Source organism: Brachionichthys hirsutus, chromosome 19 (genome assembly GCF_040956055.1).
Source record: "Brachionichthys hirsutus isolate HB-005 chromosome 19, CSIRO-AGI_Bhir_v1, whole genome shotgun sequence".
NCBI lineage: Eukaryota > Metazoa > Chordata > Actinopteri > Lophiiformes > Brachionichthyidae > Brachionichthys > Brachionichthys hirsutus.
Genome location: NC_090915.1, coordinates 11,320,565 through 11,339,329, shown reverse-complemented (window position 1 = coordinate 11,339,329; position 18,765 = coordinate 11,320,565). Strand labels below are relative to the sequence as shown.

The 18,765-nt window shown below is 46.3% G+C and overlaps 2 protein-coding genes across 2 annotated transcripts; both read left to right on the top strand.

The window, feature by feature from the left end:
- zfand5b (zinc finger, AN1-type domain 5b) lies at nt 1–4,514 on the top strand. Its single transcript, XM_068752631.1, has 6 exons — nt 1–329; nt 1,949–2,132; nt 2,220–2,346; nt 2,477–2,580; nt 2,808–2,936; nt 3,159–4,514. Exons 2-6 carry the CDS (start codon nt 1,976–1,978, stop codon nt 3,305–3,307), a joined length of 666 nt encoding a protein of 221 aa, XP_068608732.1. The 5' UTR covers nt 1–329; nt 1,949–1,975; the 3' UTR covers nt 3,308–4,514.
- Nucleotides 4,515–7,897: 3,383 nt separating this feature from the next.
- On the top strand, nt 7,898–18,557 carry tmc2a (transmembrane channel-like 2a). Its single transcript, XM_068752617.1, has 20 exons — nt 7,898–7,918; nt 9,144–9,182; nt 9,275–9,719; nt 10,148–10,303; nt 10,380–10,470; nt 10,564–10,645; nt 11,392–11,498; nt 11,808–11,906; nt 12,131–12,273; nt 12,552–12,699; nt 12,817–13,005; nt 13,093–13,272; nt 13,358–13,516; nt 13,655–13,783; nt 14,283–14,350; nt 15,285–15,524; nt 15,627–15,752; nt 16,316–16,394; nt 16,921–17,041; nt 17,311–18,557. Exons 1-20 carry the CDS (start codon nt 7,909–7,911, stop codon nt 17,505–17,507), a joined length of 2,808 nt encoding a protein of 935 aa, XP_068608718.1. The 5' UTR covers nt 7,898–7,908; the 3' UTR covers nt 17,508–18,557.
- Nucleotides 18,558–18,765: the final 208 nt, after the last annotated feature.

Below are 18,765 nucleotides of genomic sequence, written 5' to 3'. Positions count from 1 at the left end.
TTCCTCCACTCGCCAGAGGACGTCAGCAAGGGTAGCGCGGCCGGGCCCGTCGAGTCCCCCCCCTAATGTGCGTGAGAAGCCCGACAGAAAGGCTCCAACAAGCAGCTGCCCCGGCGGCCCGAGTTAGCTAAGCGGAGTTAGCTAGACGGAGTTAGCTAGACGGAGCTAGCTAAACGGAGTTGGCTAGACGGAGTTAGCTAAACGGAGTTAGCTAGACGGAGTTAGCTAGACGGAGTTAGCTAGACGGAGTTAGCTAGACGGAGTTTACCTTTTTACACTGATCGTGAGGCCGCCCTGAAAGATAAAGCTACGTTCCTCACACACGGAAGGTGAGCTAACTATGATGAGTGTTGGTTTGGGAGGTGTCTGAAGTGAAGTCTACCCTCATCATCATCCTCATTTATCAAAAGTCTCGTTTTTATTTCACTTCGCTGAGCTGGGATGTTGATTGTATCTTTGGATTACTTTATTAGCGAGGATTTAAAATAAAACAATGTTTAGTTCGCTTAGCACGTGTCCAGGTAAACTTTGTGGTCTATTTAATAAGGGTTTATGGATAACGGCTCGTTTCTGAAGCTAAATAATGTCTTTTATCTGCTTGTTTTGTTCCCTCTTCGACCTTTGTCGCTGTACAACCCGTAGCATGATTGCGTTTTGCTCGCAGCCCCCCCATCCTGGGACTTGGGTCTGAGTTATCTGGTTGGTTATATCTCGGTTTTTATCATTACTTTATTGTATCGTATAAGCGTTTTACTTTAGTTGTCTATTTCGACATAAGACTCACGGTTCAACTTTTAGTACAAATCTTTGTCCTGTATTCAGGTCGAAGAAAAACAAAGAGCAGACAATGAAGGCAACAATGCTAATAGTTGGTTCCAAGCTAACCTCTAGCATGCTAATGCTAATGCGATCACGAGAACCTTGCTGTGGCTAAACGTCACACGCTGGGCCAGTCGGTACAAATAACAGTGCAGAACTTCGGTTTGTTGTGCCGGTTCTGACTCGAACCCGCGGTAACTCGGGAGCGGGTCGTGTCCGTGCTAGCCACGTAGCGTAGCTTTTTAAAGTCAGGCGCTAGCAGCAGCCATTAGCTTGCTAGGATGACTCGGTGGATTTGTGCAGCGACGCCGCCGTGGCCCGGTCCCCGGTGTTTGTCAGTAAACGAGCCTTATCTATGAACTAATATTCAGCTCGTCTCCGCGGCGTGGCTCTAGCTCTGTTTTATAAATAGACGTGTTCGGAGCCGTGCTGTTCTGAGATCAGTGCCACATGCACCCGTGTGACGGACAGACGCCGCCACGCACTGATCCATGTGAGCCTGGAGCAGCAGAACCGGAGCCCCCCCCCCCTTTCACCTTTACCTTACAATAAATATGAACTAGAGTCGAGGCCAAGAAGTCAGATTCGGTTAAATGAAACGTTTTGCCAAATCTAGCTCCTAACATTTACACCATAGTTCATGTTTCTGCCGGCCAAACATCTGGATCTGCTGGATCGGTGTGGGTACCGGCCCCCTGCTTGTGTGCGTCATCCATCAGGAGCTGCTATGGATGGTTGTGCGTTTAACGATCCCATAATTAACATACCTAAATAGTTTACCAGCCCTGTTTTAGGGCTTCACAGACTGAGATATGGACGCTGCTGTTGGTTGATCGACGTTTAAATGAGCAGCTGACTGATCGCTCTGTTTGTGCTTTGGGTTCTAATGGAACGGACTTCAGTTAAATCTGAGTCCAGACGGTGGAATGTATATTTTTATTCGTGGCTGTCCTCACCTGACCACCCTGTCCAGGCTTAGACCGGATTGACTGAATGTTTTTGGACATAGCCATTAGCATGTTGTGCCACATGGGTTGTGTTTCCCCGCTGCCTGTTGAGCGTTTGTCGCGCCGCTATGCGTAGCTCCGTGTGATCACTCACAGCTTGTGTCTTTTGTTCGCGCCTCCAGGTTAGCTCACAGGTGGCAGGCATCACTATGGCCCAGGAGACCAATCAGAGCCCAGTTCCCATGCTATGTCCCACTGGCTGTGGTTTCTATGGCAACCCAAGGACTAATGGCATGTGCTCTGTATGCCATAAGGAGCACCTGTCGAGGCAGAACAGTGGAGGAGTCGGCTCTTTGAGTTCTTTGGGTCAGTCCTGCTGCAGAGCGTTCTTCCCTTGTAGAAGTGGATCTTCCGGCCTCCACGTCTGACTGTAATGTCGTTTGTCCTCCTCAGGCAGCAGCAACAGTTCTGCAGCCGAGGCTTCTGCCATCCAAAGGTTAGAGGCCACTCTGAATAATGCTGCAGTCGCTGCAGCCGCTGCTGCTGCAGGGGAGGCCGCTGAGTCCAGCGAGGCGCTCGGGTGAGGGGATCCACCGGCATTTCTGACACTGCTTCTTGCTGGATGTGGAGTCCATAATATTTGCTGAACTTCTCATCATAATACAACAATTAATTTTTTTTGTTTCTTTTTTTGTTTTTTTTCCCCCAAGTGGGGTTCCAGCAGCCGTCTGCGTAACACAACAGATGACGGAACTGAGTCTCCTCTGTGAGGAGAAAGGAGCGACAGGGAGCAAGGTGGAGCTGCCTGAACCAGGTGGGTGCCAAATAAGGGACTGTTATCAATCACAGAGCCAGTACGCCATGATGCAGCCTGACGTGGGATTACACGGCCCCTATTCAGATTAGAATCAGATCAGGATTACTTTCTGGCTGTTCTTTCAGTCCACCGTAACAAAATGTTACCGCTGAGATGGATCGCAGTGAGCGCTGAGCAGGTCTACTTTAATGAGTTGGGCTGGATGTTTTGTTTTGTGTCTCCAGTGCTGAGTCAGCCCACATCCTCAGCCTCCCATTCCTCCACTGCTGGCAGTGAAGATCACAAAGCCCCAGAGCCCCCCAAACCAAAGAAGAATCGCTGCTTCATGTGCCGCAAAAAGGTCGGCCTCACAGGTAAGAGGCCCCGGCGAGAGCTGCGTTTGGGGGGGGGTGTTCCAACAGGAGGTTGTTTTTCCTAAGCTAATCAACAGGGAAACGCCCACATTTCTTCAGAAATCTAGATCTAATCCCCCGACCCGCGTATCGCCTGCACCGCGGCGTCCCAGGATCGTGCCGTTCAGGATGTTCTGCTTCTTGTTCCTGATTCGACTCCCCATGCCTTCTGTGGCGTTTCAGGCTTCGACTGCCGCTGTGGGAATCTGTTCTGCGGACTTCACCGTTACTCCGACAAGCATAGCTGTCCGTACGACTACAAAGCCGAAGCTGCCAACAAGATCCGTAAAGAGAACCCCGTGGTGATGGCGGAAAAGATCCAGAGAATATGAAGAGGACTCGCAGCCTGACTTTGAATACTTGGAGTGATAGTTTTAGAAACAGACTTCAGCTCGGCCTTCTTCTGGAGGGACCTGGGCTTTTTTATTTTCTTTTTTGTCCTGCCGTTGTTTGTTACACAATCGGGATTTTTCTCTCCGTGCATGAAAGTTCACGTCTCTTTTCAGCTTTTTAGTCTTTGTGTGTGGGGTGTGGATGTGGGGGTGGGGGCGAGTCCGTCGGCGTTCCCGTCGGCGTTCCCGTCTGCTTCGTGTCTCCCTGAGCTCCCTTGAACTTTGTCTGGAAGGAGTCGGACACTCTGGCTTGGACTCCGACTCCGACTCCGACTGACTGTTACTGCTGTTGGCTGACGTTGCCATGTCAACTATGCTTGCTCTCTGCTGGCTTGAGTAGCAAAATGGATCATGTGTTTTGTTTTTTCCTCCTTGTGTCAGAGCGTAATCCTCGCCCTGTGGAGATGCTTCTGGGATCCGGTGCAGGCAGACGTTAAAGACGAGATTTAGTTTCTAGCCGATGCTGACGATGCTCCTTCCCTCCACCTGTGTGTGTGTGTGGCTGTAGAAGCACAATGTAGTTGGATTATTGACTTGATAGCTTCCGCCCTGTTGATATTGGCTGAATGCTGTGACCCCCCCCCCGGACCTGACTGCCTGGACTCTGCTTTATAGGTCCCAAACCGATCCACTGAAGTCACATTTACATGGTCTCACTTCTTGTTTTCCAGAAAAACAGTGTGTTGTAAGAAGAAGAAAAAATAGCCTGAACTTGTATTAATTTCAGCCTTTGGAAATGTTTAGCTCGACTAATGCTTTTGTCTTTTATGTCTTTTTGGAATGTTTTCGTCCGTATTTACTGTGAGCTGTGACTTGCATTGGCGGGAGTGTCGGACGTTTGCGTCCTGTGTATCCAACCCAACCATGTGGTGCGTGGGCATCAAGTGGCTGTGTGTGTGTGTGTGTGTGTGTGTGTGTGTGTGTGTGTGTGTGTGTGTGCGTGTGTGCGTGATATGATCAGATCTGTGGTGCATAGGCTATTAATAATTCAGATCAGTTTGTGTTCCGGCTGCTTAATCCGTTGTTTTTATCCTTTTAGTTATGCAAGTTTGTACATCTTTATTTATATACTACATTGTGCATAACCCTCCATTAATACAGAATAAATCTGAATATGATCTGAATAAACTATGTTCACAATGTAGAACGACAGCGTCTGTGCCTTCGTTTTCGTATTCCACCATTGCACACGTGAGATAAAACGCTCCGTCTTGACCCGTGATGAACGTCGGCGTGGAGACGTGCTGCGGGGCACGTTGAGCGTGAAGCGGGGCACGTTGGGCGTGAAGCGGGGCGCGTTGAGCGTGAAGCGGGGCACGTTGGGCGTGAAGCGGGGCGCGTTGAGCGTGAAGCGGGGCACGTTGGGCGTGAAGCGGGGCACGTTGGGCGTGAAGCGGGGCACGTTGAGCGTGAAGCGGGGCGCGTTGAGCGTGAAGCGGGGCGCGTTGAGCGTGAAGCGGGGCGCGTTGAGCGTGAAGCGGGGCACGTTGGGCGTGAAGCGGGGCACGTTGAGCGTGAAGCGGGGCACGTTGGGCGTGAAGCGGGGCGCGTTGAGCGTGAAGCGGGGCACGTTGAGCGTGAAGCGGGGCGCGTTGAGCGTGAAGCGGGGCACGTTGGGCGTGAAGCGGCTCCGGCTCCAGCGGACTCCCAGTCTCGTGTTTGCAGAGTGAACGTTGACCACCTAGAGCTGGGATCTTTTTTTCTGTGAGATTGCGTCGCTCGTTCTAATCCTGGCGTTCGTAGTTCACGTCTGCAATATTTTCAGTTTATAACAATGATCTCTGGTTAAATTCACTACATAAGGTAATCGACACGAAGGAGCTCTTCATGGATTACCTCAACTGTTCTTTCGCATTATTTTCCTTTTTTTGCCTTCCTGAGTTGCTGAGATTTATTTATTTATTTTTATCACAAATTGACGAGACAAGTGGTGCACATGAAGAAACGTTGTTCCCTCAGAGACAAAATGAGTGTAGGAGGCTTTATTGTGTCGGATACCTACGGACGCCTCATTAAAGGGAGCAACAATTGCGTACAAAGAAACAAATCAAACTTCCAACCATCGCTTAATTTGATCAGATTTGTTTTGGCTCTACGCACAAACAAATTCATCTTGCATGAAATCTGGACTTGATTTTACTCAAAGTTGTTTATAAATTCTAAAACACAAGGGGAAGACTTGATGTAATCTCCTAACTTGAATTCATGTTGATGTTTATGTGACGGCGTTTATGCCTCTACCAAAGAGTTTGTGCTTCTTAGCGGAATTAGACAAAACTACTTTCCACAAAACGTCTCTGGAAGAATGGAGCTGCGGGCGACCCTGGTGTGGATTCAGGGAGAGATGCATCTGGTTTATTTGTTAGAACTTAACTTTGCTATGAAAATCTTTCTATATTTCTCTAAAAATCTATATTTTGCGGCAGATCAAGCTAATCATCCGTATCTAATAGATTAAATTACATATTTGTGTGGGATCTGTATCCAGCTGCTTTACAGAAATAACTTGACAGTGGGATTGTTTGGTCCTGAGAGATATTCATCCTCGAGCCATTCGTTCCTTCATCTTCTGAAGACGAAACGATTTGAAACACTTATCCGAATCTGGGTCACAGGATGGAGCCTACATCCCAGCTGCCTACAGGCAAGAGGCAGGGTACACCCTGGACAAGTCGCCGGTTCATTGTAGGACCACACGGAAAGACAGAGACGCTCACGTTCATGCCTACGGACAGTTTAGACTAGTGACCAGTTCACCCAAGTTGCTTTTTTTTAGTGGTGGGAGGAAGCCGGAGAGAACCCACGGAGAGTACGCACAAACTCAGCACAGAAAGAGCCCAGGTGGAATTGAACCAAGGACCTTCTTGCTTTCAAATGAATCATTTTACACCTCAGTACTCATCTGGTGTCTCCAGGAATATGTTCTGAAAATGATCATGGCCTTTGAATACATGTGAATCAGCTCATTTAATCATGATACTAATTTAACATTAAGAACTGTTCAGTTCAGTGCATGACCGCTAGGTGGCACAACAAGAACGTGCATTGTATAAAGTTTTTTTATTTCTTTTTTATTGCTTTATTAACATAACGCACAGTACAAACTCACTGTACAGATCTCCCCCATCGACATTACACAAAACATTCACATCTTCAGAGATAAAAATAGAAGGAAATCTAACAGTGAGGAATATAAAATCAGTAATACAATTATATGTGCAAAAGGAAGGAAAGAATGAGAAGGAAAAGATAAAACACAAACAAGGGGGTTGGGAAACGGCATTACATACAGTACATCCACCACGCGAGCCAATCATAGCTTGAAACACTCCGAATGCGTCGCCAGTGCATCGCGGGGCCACACACAACGCACGGACACGCACACGCACACGCTACGAACAATTTAGGCTAATCAATTCACCTAAATTGCATGTTTTTAGAGATGGGAGGAAACCCACGGGGAGAGCTCCACAGAGATAGGATTCGAACCCGATACCTTCTTGTTGCGAGGCGACAGCGTTTACCACTACGTGACCCTGACCTACCTGGCCCATGCAGAACACCGAACCCTAAAGGTTCAGACGTTTGAAAGGTATGAGGTGAGAAAATAAAACGTTTATACCACTCAAATGTAAAAGCTTCAAATCCAACATCGGGTAAAGGCATGTGCTTTATACCCTCATGTGCATTAATCATGCACGGCCAGTCTCATGTAATTGTCACTTTATGATTGCAAAATGAAATTTACAGTCACGCTGGGGATATGGTACGAGAAGTTCTGAATTTCCTTTGGTGTTGGGCAGCACGTTACACATTTATGCATTTGCCCCAGCTGCGTCTATTCCCTCTGAGCAGCCAGCGAGGGGAAGCCACCCCGCTGGATAAACAGGTGTCATGTGGGAACGCAACCGAGTAATGGAATCACTTTGGAGTCGTAAAATGAGCTCTGTTGCATTATTCAATGAGGCTGCGATGCGTGTGTGCATCTATGATGCTTCATAAGGCTTCCGGCGCTATACGCACACACACGCACACACGCGTGCTGCAGGTCGGCTGACTCCAGACCTGCTGCTCTGGGCTCCAAGACAGTGAAATGGAAAGATGCTGCAGCTTCAAGGTCATCTCTGGGCATTTACCCTTGGCAAAGCGAGAGAAACCCAAACCGTCATTAAATGTTTAGGGCGTCTGGTCTTCTTCTCTCACTCTGTGTGTGTGTGTGTGTGTGTGTGTGTGTGTTTTGTCTCAGGTAACACAAGGAGTGAGAGTGTCTACAGTGTGGTCCTTTGGCCAGTTAGAGAAACCCCAGCAGGACACCCGGCTCCACTGCAGGCCTGCTAGGTCCGCTCTGGTTTTCACAAGATCCTGCACTTACCCAACGTGCACGTGTTGAAAGCGGGTAACGCGTAGCAGTCGTCATAGTGACGACACGGTCGGCCGACCTGCTGCTGGGGTCGATTGGGCTACGCTGTAGACGGCTCGGAGGACAGAGGGATTTTCTTTTATTTCTATATGTCATGCCGAGAAAACGTGATACAGCGTCCATGGAAGACGGTGAGTATCCGTTTCGTACATCAGTGATGCAGGTTGTGTGGGTTTTAATGATCTGTAATGGTTCATGGTTCATTCATTCATTCATTCATTCATTACAATGATTCCTTATTCATGAACACAAAGTCCTTTCTTTACACTCTCGCCGCACTGACAGCATTACATTTGCCTCGATGCCAGAGATGCAGACTCTGTGAGTCTAGACTCTTTTCCCGCAAGCAGAAACGTAAATAGAAACAAAACTAGCATGAAGTTATACAGACTGACTGTCGACTGCTTCAATGGTGCGACATCAAGACTCACACACCTGTGGCGAGCGTTTGCTTTAGAGTGTGGGTATGTTTCTCTTTGGTTCTTTGCCGGCGTGTGTGTGTGTGTGTGTGTGTGTGCGTGTGTGTGCGTGTGTATGGGCCTGGGCATGGATGACACACAATAATACATTCATCCAATCCTTGTGATTGGTGGGGAAAAGTTACCAAGTTTAATATCAGTGCTGTGCTTGCTTATCTGCTCTATCTTTGTTACCCTTACTTAAAAATAAAGGAAATTAAATAAAAAAAGATATATAAATACATAAATTCACCCGGTGTCGGGCGGAGCGGTTGGAAAATGAATGAATGGAATGAATAAATAAACACACACAAGACTGGGTTGAGCAGCAGGCGGGTGATTCTGGAAGGGTATTGATCCATTAGATCTTTTTTCTATTTGACATCTGAAATTGCTCAAATAAGAAATGAGAATGATGATGATGATGATGATGATGATGATGATGAAATTATTACACTTCATGACACAACAAGAAGAAATGACTGTGTCTTCTTACAGTAATGATTCATGCCTTGATGAACTGATCACGTATGCATAGGATAAAAGTGGAACATTTTTAACAGCATTTACATCGTAATCATGGACATTAGGCTGCAGAAGTGTTTCCATGGGATGAAATGATTTGCATTTTTTAATATGCAGCATGTAAAATCGCATACAAACTAGAATCAAGGAGGCTGGTTTGAGTGAAACCACCTTTTCTTGGGTCGTCTCACATTTCCCTGCTGTCGCTGTGACCCAAATGAGCTTTGCAACCTCCTCCAGTCTGCCCGACTCACAACGCAGACATAAAGATATTCTTTAGACTGAAAAATAAAAACTTTAACTGACTCTGATGAGTGGTAGTTCATAGTGCAGATGTTCTCCTGTTGAGTGTTCCTTCTGTGTTCTTCCTCAGTCGGGATTGAGATTGACGCAGATTTGAATGACAGTGACGGTGAGTGAATAAAAGATTTACCGGTAATTGGACTGTGTTATAAAATAATTATTCTTCAGTCTAATCTACTGTGTTATTTGATCTTAATCTAGAGGATTTCAAGCAGAGGAGAACCAAAAGGAGGCAGGCAGGTGGAAGAGGAGGTGCAAAGGGAAGAGGCCGGGGTATAAAAGCAGCCAGCGAGGAGGAAGACGAGGAGGAAGACGAAGCTCCCAGGAGACGCAAGGGAGGAAACAAGAAGTCCAAGAAGCGTGGAAGTGGTGATGATGATGATGAAGATGGTGAGAGCGGGGATGAAGCACCCAAGAAGAAGCAACGAGGAGCAGCCAATAAGAAGAAAGGAGGCAAAGCCCTGGACAGTGATGAGGAGGACAGCGATGACAATAAAGGAAAGAAGGGGAAGAGAGGAGGAGGAAAGAAAGGAGGGAAGGATGATGCACAAGATAGTAAGGGCAAGAAGGGGGATGCTAAGGGGAAAGATAAGGGAAAAGATAAGGACAATGAGAAGAATAAGAAGAAAAAAAAGAAGGATGACAGGTAGGTCAGAGCAAATACATCCAATCATCCAATCATTCATCTTTTACCGCTTAATCCCAAATCACTGGATCTATTGGAGCCTATCCCAGCAGTCTACGAGAGAGGCGGGGTACACCCTGGACAAGCCGCCAGTTCATCGCAGGGCCGCACAGACAGACAATCATTCACACACACACACACACACACACAATTCAGCTAATTAGCATGTTTGTGGTGGTGGGAGGAAGCCGGAGAACCCGGAGAGAACCCTGCAGACACGGGGAGAACATGCAAAGTCCTCACAGAAAGGCCGCAAGTTGGATCTTCTTGCTGTGAAGCAACAGCACGACCCACTGCGCCACCGTGCTGCCCGGAGCAGATACGACTGATTCTTATTTTCGCTTTAGAAAGACGTCGCCTCCACAAATTCCCATCCCTTTCTCCCCCAGTTCCTCTGATTCCAACTCTGACTCAGATGAAGAGGAGGAGTCCATGTCAGAAGGAGAGATGGCCAAGCTCATGGAGGAGGTGGAGGAGAAGAAGAAGCTGATCACGAACATCAGGAACAAGCCATGGAGGATGAAGAAGAGGCTGACACACCTAAAGTAATGCCTTACACCTTTACCGGGATCCAGCTCCTGCTCCTCAACCTGAATTCTGTCTCTCCTTTTTTGTTCCCAGGGAGGCTCAAGAATTTGTGGACAAGTTTGAAGGAGCTTTGGGAAAAGGAAAAGGCAGAAAATGGTACGCCTACAAAGTGATGATGGCAAAGGTCAGGCACCCAATTTGCATGTTTGATTCTTCTCTTTTTGATCGTGTGCATATTCCTCCTGTAATCTCTCTATTTTTATATATATGCTGCCAGAAATGGATCAAGTTCCAAAGGGATTTTGAGAACTTCAGAACTGCCTGCATCCCCTGGGAGAGGAAGATAAAAGAGGTGGAGAGTACGTTTTCTTGTCTTCTTGCAGCAGTGCTGTTGTGTGGAAAAAACAGACGAGTGAGTGGGTGAATGCTGAGTGGGTGAATGCTGAGTGGGTGAATGCTGAGTGGGTGAATGCTGAGTGGGTGAATGCTGAGTAGGTGAACGCTGAGTGGATGAATGCTGAGTGGGTGAATGCTGAGTGGGTGAATGCTGAGTGGGTGAATGCTGAGTGGATGAATGCTGAGTGTGTGAATGCTGAGTGGGTGAATGCTGAGTGGGTGAATGCTGAGTGGATGAATGCTGAGTGGGTGAATGCTGAGTGGGTGAATGCTGAGTGGATGAATGCTGAGTGGGTGAATGCTGAGTAGGTGAATGCTGAGTAGGTGAATGCTGAGTAGGTGAATGCTGAGTGGATGAATGCTGAGTGGGTGAATGCTGAGTGGGTGAATGCTGAGTGGATGAATGCTGAGTGGGTGAATGCTGAGTAGGTGAATGCTGAGTAGGTGAATGCTGAGTAGGTGAATGCTGAGTGGATGAATGCTGAGTGGATGAATGCTGAGTGGGTGAATGCTGAGTGGATGAATGCTGAGTGGGTGAATGCTGAGTGGATGAATGCTGAGTGGATGAATGCTGAGTGGGTGAATGCTGAGTGGATGAATGCTGAGTAGGTGAATGCTGAGTGGATGAATGCTGAGTGGGTGAATGCTGAGTCGGTGAATGCTGAGTGGGTGAATGCTGAGCGTAAATATCTCTACTCAATATCCTCAGGTCACTTCGGGTCTTCGGTGGCATCTTACTTTATCTTCCTGCGCTGGATGTACGGCATGAACCTGGTCCTTTTTGGTTTCACCTTTGGACTGGTTGTTATCCCAGAGGTGAGATGATTTAAATCGAATTTAAATCTGCTCTTAAAATTGGTATATTGGTATATATATTAATAAAGCCCTGGTTAAAAGCTCTAAGTTTGAAGCATCTTATTTCATTGGTATAAAAAAAAAACTATTCCATAAAAAAAAGAAAAAGAAAAATGAAGAAAATATCGCTTAAAAATACGTTTAAAAAACAGTGAATCATATAAAACAAAAATGTATAAGGTCACTGTAGAGTTCTGGGTCTTCCTGGGTGAAGGACAAAAATGTGATTTCTTTTATCATATGAGTCTGTATATTCATCTTCTTTGCCAGGTACTGATGGGCCTTCCCTATGGATCTATTCCCAGGAAGACTGTGCCTAGAGCGGAGCAGGACACCGCTCAGGACTACTCCGTCCTCATGGATTTCAACGTCAGTCTCATCCCACCTCTTAGTAACCTGCAAGAGAAATCAAACACTTCTTACCTTCCTTTCGCATGACAGAAAACGGTGGCAGTTGCTTTTCATACTACAATGCCAACCGCCACAGGGAGGTTCAGGTCTCAGCTTTACAGTCTTGCCAGATCGACTGTGATCTAAAACTCTTTTTTTGCCCCACACGTATTGCTGAATTCACCACCTCCTTGTTTTCTTAGGGCTACTGCAAATATTCCGTCCTATTCTATGGATTTTACAACGACCAGAGGACCATCGGCCTGCTGAAGTTCAGGCTGCCTCTGTCCTACCTCATGGTTGGGATCGGCACCTTCGGCTACAGCCTGATGGTCGTGATTAGCACGTGAGTCTGCAGCTGCTTCCGGCTCAGGGGTTTAGCCCAGTGCACCTGATTTTCATTCAGGTTGCCAAGAATCTAAGTTTGAAACGGTTAGAACGCCATTCGTCAGCCTACCCAACGTGCACTTGTTGAAAGTGCACGTTCCCTAGGGAACTCAAGCTAGGCCTAGACATAATGTTAAAACAGTTGTGTATATGTGCATTTACCAGGTAACAATGCAAATATCAAAGTTCATTTTGACACTGTTCAGAAGGCCCCATGCAGAAGGTTTGTTTTTTCAGGATGGCCAAGAACGCAGATGTCGGTGGCGGAGACGGAGATGAAAGTGAGTTCACGTTTGCCTGGAAGATGTTCACCAGCTGGGATTACCTTATAGGCAATGCAGAGACTGCTGACAACAAGTACGCGTCCATCACCACCAGCTTCAAGGTAAGCGTGGCAGCCGTTTCACAGGAAGCGCGTGCCAGATCTAACTTTAGCTCCATTTGTTCAGCTCCCTGCTGCACCGGAAATACAGTCAGAGTCATTCCTGGTTTGCAAAAACAGGAGTCCATTGTGGATGAGCAGGAGAACCAGAAAGACGAGAACATCCACCTCCGGAGGTTCCTCAGAGTCCTGGCTAACTTCTTGATCTTGTGCAGCCTTGGCGGCAGCGGATACCTCATCTACTTCGTGGTGAAGAGGTCTCAGGAGTTCGCCAACCGGGATGACCTCAGCTGGTACGAGAAGAACGAGGTAATTGTGGTGGGAAGGGTACGATCGGTCGAAAGACATGGTCCCTGTGAAGTGTGCGTCATGGTGGTGTGTCTGTGTGCTGGGCAGCTGGAGATTATCATGTCTCTGCTGGGTCTGGTGTGTCCTCCTCTGTTCGAGACCATTGCAGAGCTGGAGGACTACCATCCCAGAATCGCCCTCAAGTGGCAGCTCGGACGCATCTTTGCCCTCTTTCTGGGAAACCTCTACACCTTTCTGTTCGCCCTGTTTGACGAGGTCAACACCAAGGTATGACGACTGCGTTCAGCGAATCTGCCCCCCCCCCACTGCTCTGACTGCGCAAAGACCGGACTGACTCCCTTCTGCCTCGCAGCTGAAAGAGGAGCAGTCCATCAGGAACGCCTCCATCTGGGCAATGAAGGAGTACTATGCCAACTACACAAGTCTGCTTAACGACACAGAGGCCACCCCACCCCCCATGAACCCTGCCGATGTCATCAGAGGGCCATGCTGGGAGACTGCTGTTGGCATAGTAATAATTAGATGTCACTCTAAGTTCTAGGTGCTGCTGTTGCGGTTCCTCTTAGCACTGTGCGGAGCTGCCATGCTGTCAGACAAACTGCGGCACAAAGCTTTTCTTCACCAGATTGCTTTCCCGAACTTGTTCCAGGAGTTTGTGAAGCTGACCGTGTCAGACATCCAGGTGACCTACTTGACTATCCTGATCGGTGACTTCGCCAGAGCGGTGATCGTCCGCTTCCTCAACTACTGCTGGTGCTGGGACCTGGAGGCTGGATTTGTAAGTCCGCCAGCTGAAGACATGGATTCAAATGGAATTTGAACATCTTGCCATTTTGCTAGCTCTGTGAAGGAGGTTATGCCTTTGATGGCGTTTGTCTTTCTGTGTCTGTCTGTTAGCAGGATTACGGAACAAACTGCTGGATGGATCTTGAGCAAAAAAAAATCTGAAGATGGGTCTTGGTCTAAATTAGATCCCATTAAATTTGACAACGATCCAGATACATGTCTGGATACAAAATATATATATACATATATCCAGACTTTCCCATTTATTGAGGCTTAAAAAACATAATATCTTATAAAATATGCTTTATCCTTCCCACTCTGCAAGACATCAATTGACTGCATGTTAATGCTCTGCCATTATTATTTATGTCGCAGGTGAACCCCAGCAGCTTACCTGACATCTAGTTCTTTGTATCCTAAACTGTGGGTGAAACGCTATCGTTGCTGAAGCTTCGCTGAAGCTTTTAATCTCTCTCTGTGGTCACTCTTAGCCATCGTACGGAGAGTTTGACATCAGCGGAAACGTACTCGGATTGGTCTTCAATCAAGGGATGATATGGTACCAACTTTATTTTGATGCGTTCGTTCCACATGCTCAGTTGTTGGTGTGTGCCCGTTTGTGCGAGCTTACATGCGTGGGTGTGTGTTGCTGCATGCATATCCAGTATCGCCGTGCACAGAAGATATCAATAGCAACGCTACGCCCTGGGGTTCAGGTTGCACTGGAGCCGGTCCCTGTGGATTATCAGCATCGCTTTAGATTAAATGGTCACGACCCGCTACACCCTGTGTATCACCTTGCTGTGGCGCTCTGGATACTTTTATTGTTATTTATTTTATTTACTACAAGATATATGATATTGTGTTAGAATTCTATGCTGCAAATGTGAAAATGCAATGGAGAATATATCTCATTGCTTTAGATGATGATGATGATGATGAATATATTTATTAGATAGAATGTTAGCGTACAAGTACAGTCAAACAGTAGCATGTATTACAGTACAAGTACAGTCACACAGTAGCATGTATTACAGTACAAGTACAGTCAAACAGTGGTATGTATTACAGTACAAGTACAGTAACATCCTGTCTAAGAGGAGCATTTCTAAAAAGCCCTTGCGGTCTTGTTTCCGTTGAAAGTCCTTCGTACATAAATCATCGACATTTAACAATACAAATAAAAATAAAACCAAAATTCAATAACTCAATTGATGCAAAATAACATTAGAAAAATATATATATATATATTTTACACCACAGATGCAAACTTACAATAAATCACACCACAGATGTAAAATGACAATGAATGACAATAAATTACATAAAAGACACTTAATATGTGCAACGTAGGTGGACAAATCAATTTGACTTTCTTTTTTTTTACTATTTGGGAATTGCAATTTGATCATTGACTGTGAATATGATTTCGTAGCATATTGAATTAGAGGAGTACGCCACAAACACCAATGGCGTGTTGTGGTGTGTTTCAGGATGGGTGCGTTCTATGCTCCTGGGCTTGTCGGCATCAACGTGCTGCGCCTGCTCAGCTCCATGTACTACCAGTGCTGGGCTGTGATGGCCACTAACGTGCCCCATGAGCGCGTCTTCAAGGCCTCCAAGTCCAACAACTTCTACATGGGTCTGCTGCTCCTCATCCTCTTCCTCAGTCTGTTGCCTGTTGTCTACACCATCATGACGCTGCCACCTTCATTTGACTGCGGGCCCTTCAGGTAGTGGCGCTTACACAAAAAAACGATCGCGTCATTTGAGCCTATTTGGAAAAGGCGCGTGTGCAAATTGCATGCTGACGTTCAACGTGTGCGTGTTTGCAGTGGGAAGGAAAAGATGTTTGATGTGATCATGGAGACAATTGATCTGGACCTGCCTGCCTTCATGGGGACGCTCTTCAGCTATGCAGCCAACCCAGGCCTCATCATTCCAGCGGTGCTGCTCATGGTGTGAGTTCACGCGACCGCCACTCGTCACTGGAAATGTGCTCTAACCCGGGGCGGCAGCGGCTCGGTGGGTTGGGAACCGGAGGGTCATCGGTTCAAAAATATGGGCTGGTGGCTGGAGAGGGGCCAGTCTACCTCTAGGGCACTTGAGCAAGGCACCGACCCCCCCCAAACTGCTCCAGACATGCCGGGCATGTCACAGGGCCTCTACATATTAAACATGGATTGTTTGGAGGGGACCCATTGTAGGGTGTAAACGACATTTCACTGTGTGTATGTGTGTGTGTACTGTGTGCTGCGTGACCATGGCAACAATGAAGAGTCTTCTTCCCATTCCCAACCCTTGGGACGGACTTTTGTTTTTTTGAAGCATTTCAATGAGCTCCCTATAAATAGTTAAACCTAGACGACACGATCTGGTACTTCCTCCCTGATGAGCATCCTGTCAGTCGTGTCATGCGAACATGTGCTATATCTCAAACTGAATGACGCTCACATGTGCCACAACTGAAGCTGTCGAGGTTGTAACATGTAAAACTCTACTTCCTGCCGTTTCTCTCCGACAGTCTGGCCATCTACTACCTGAACTCCGTGTCTAAGGCCTACCAAAACGCCAACATGGAGCTGAAGAAGAAAATGCAGATGGTAAGTAGGAAATATTGCAGCGTCTCTTTACGTGCAGCGGGTCCTGCTACAGAACTGCAGACCACGTTGTTTTAATTTATGATATAGTTGTCATATCTGATCATTTCAGTTAAATCAACAATCACAGGTCTGCTGACACATGATGTACAAGCTGTGTGCAACAAAAATATTTATTAAGATGCATTCTGCTGGGTAGGAACATTTGGACAACAACGAGATCGCATCAACGAGATCTAACTGACTTTGGACAGGAGGCAGGGTACACCCTGGACAAGTCGCCAGTTTATCACAGGGCTGAAACCAACCATTCACACTCACATCCTCACCTGCAGTCCGTTAGAGTATACTGCATGTTTGTAACTGTATGAGGAAGCTGGAGAACCGGAAGCAACACTAGTCACTACTATTCACGAGAGCACCAGGTTTCAGCTGAAAACAGTCTCCAGTGATGCCCAGCTGATTTAGGGAGCGTGTGTGTGTGTGTGTGTGTGTGTGTGTGTGTGTGTGTTTGTGTGCGCGCGTTCAGGCTCGAGATGAAGAGAAGAACAGGAGGAACAACACAGACAGCACAAACCAGGTCATGAAAGACCTGGAGGATCTGCTGCCAAACCGATCCCTCATCCCGCCTGCCCCTCCACCGGAGCCTGGTCAGTCAACTCCCGACTATTAATGCTACTGTATCAAGGACAACGTTAATTACAAGCCCATGGTAACTGTGTTTTCAGTTTTTATTCTTTAAAGAAGTATTATTTCCATGTATCCTTCACTAGTTCAGAGTTTTACAACCATCTTGATATTCTGTGATTTCTTTCATGGTTTCACGTTAAACATGTTCAACAGCTCTGATCATGTGAATTTAGAAATCTCAGGCTACAAAATGAAACTGATTCAACATCGACTTCCCCCGACTAAACAGAAAAGGCACCAGAACCGGAGACAAAACCAACTAAGGTGAAGCCGGGCTCGGCCGGTAGAGGTGTCAAGCTGCAGAGAGACGTGACTCTGGCTTCACCCAACCCCAACGTTCGAGAGCCAGTGAGTCGGGCCCCGAGGGGAAGAGGACCTGGACCAGGGCCGGGCCGAGGCCGTGGAAGAGGGCCCCCTCCAAGATAACAGTGGTCATCTTTCAGACTCTGCTATTTTATAGCTGGAGACGAAACCAGATGAACATTTGCAACATTCTAACCTTCAACCTTCATGGAGTTTCACAATATGTCGCTGTAAAAAATGTTTTGTCTCGATTCATTTAAGATCAATGAATGACGTTTGTTGGTCCATGCTTTTTCCCTGTTGATTCCAATGATGTTAGGACACTGTAATATGCGAATAACACAGAATGTCATTGTTTGCTAATCCAATGTGAAAAATAGTCTGTTGAAAACAGTAAAAATAACAAATATTTTTGTTTTAGCACCTCAATTTCCTAGATTTTTGTAAATTTATTCTTATTCTGAATAGAAAGAAACACGTTTCAAAGCTGTTGTTTTTATTGGAGCAACGAAAGACTGGGAAATTTTGTCTATGAACGAAAACACCCGATTGAATCAATATATGGAGAATCAATGAGACATCATCCATGGAATGGCTCCTGTAAAACCCGATTGTATAAAGAATTGATTCAGTTATTCTGAATTGTGTTCAGAATAACTGAACACAATTTGCAAACATTTCACTTGGATTTTATTGGACATTTTACAGTGTCCAAACTTTAACTGGAATTGTGGCTGTCTGTTGTGATATGATTCTCTTCAGATAGATAGATAGATAGATAGATAGATTTTTTTTGGTCCTCGTGGGGACATTTTTCTTCTTCTTTTCTACAATAAGGTTATTAATAATAATAATAATAATACATTTTATTTGTATAGCGCTTTTCTAGACGCTCAAAGTTGCTTTTTTTTGTTTAATTATTTGTTTTAAATCAAGTTGACTGGTAGAGTTGAATTCTGGTGGAAGAAACTGACAGTCACGCTGTATTCTTTTTTCTCTGATTTATTTGGGGGTATGAAAAATACTAAACATTTCTCTGGACATGTGCAGCGTGTTATTCACACCATTTCCGATAACAGAAACTCTCTCTAAGTCTCTCTTAGCTCAGCCCTCTTTCACAATTTGCTCAAGTACAACACTTTTCCGAATAAACTTCGCAATGGACTGAGGTAATTTGCCTGACTTGCTGTTGTGTGTCCTGTAATGTGCCTGTTGCACATACCATACAGTATATTGTAAAGCAAATGCAGCAATGATATATAATGCAACACGAGGACCGACATCACTCAGCGGGGTGGAGAACCCAAAAGCACCACAGGAGAAGGGAATCCAGTAACGTGCATGTCATGTTCAAACACAGGTGGTCAGTCCAAACCAGCAG

Coding starts and splice junctions, on each gene's coding strand:
- tmc2a (XM_068752617.1), top strand. Junction 9,720..10,147: donor AAAAAAAAGAAGGATGACAG/GTAGGTCAGAGC, acceptor TTTCTCCCCCAG/TTCCTCTGATTCCAACTCTG. Junction 11,499..11,807: donor GACTGGTTGTTATCCCAGAG/GTGAGATGATTT, acceptor CTTCTTTGCCAG/GTACTGATGGGCCTTCCCTA.
- zfand5b (XM_068752631.1), top strand. CDS start 1,976: ATGGCCCAGGAGACCAATCAGAGCCCAGTTCCCATGCTATGTCCCACT. Junction 2,581..2,807: donor GGTGGAGCTGCCTGAACCAG/GTGGGTGCCAAA, acceptor TTGTGTCTCCAG/TGCTGAGTCAGCCCACATCC. Junction 2,937..3,158: donor CAAAAAGGTCGGCCTCACAG/GTAAGAGGCCCC, acceptor GTGGCGTTTCAG/GCTTCGACTGCCGCTGTGGG.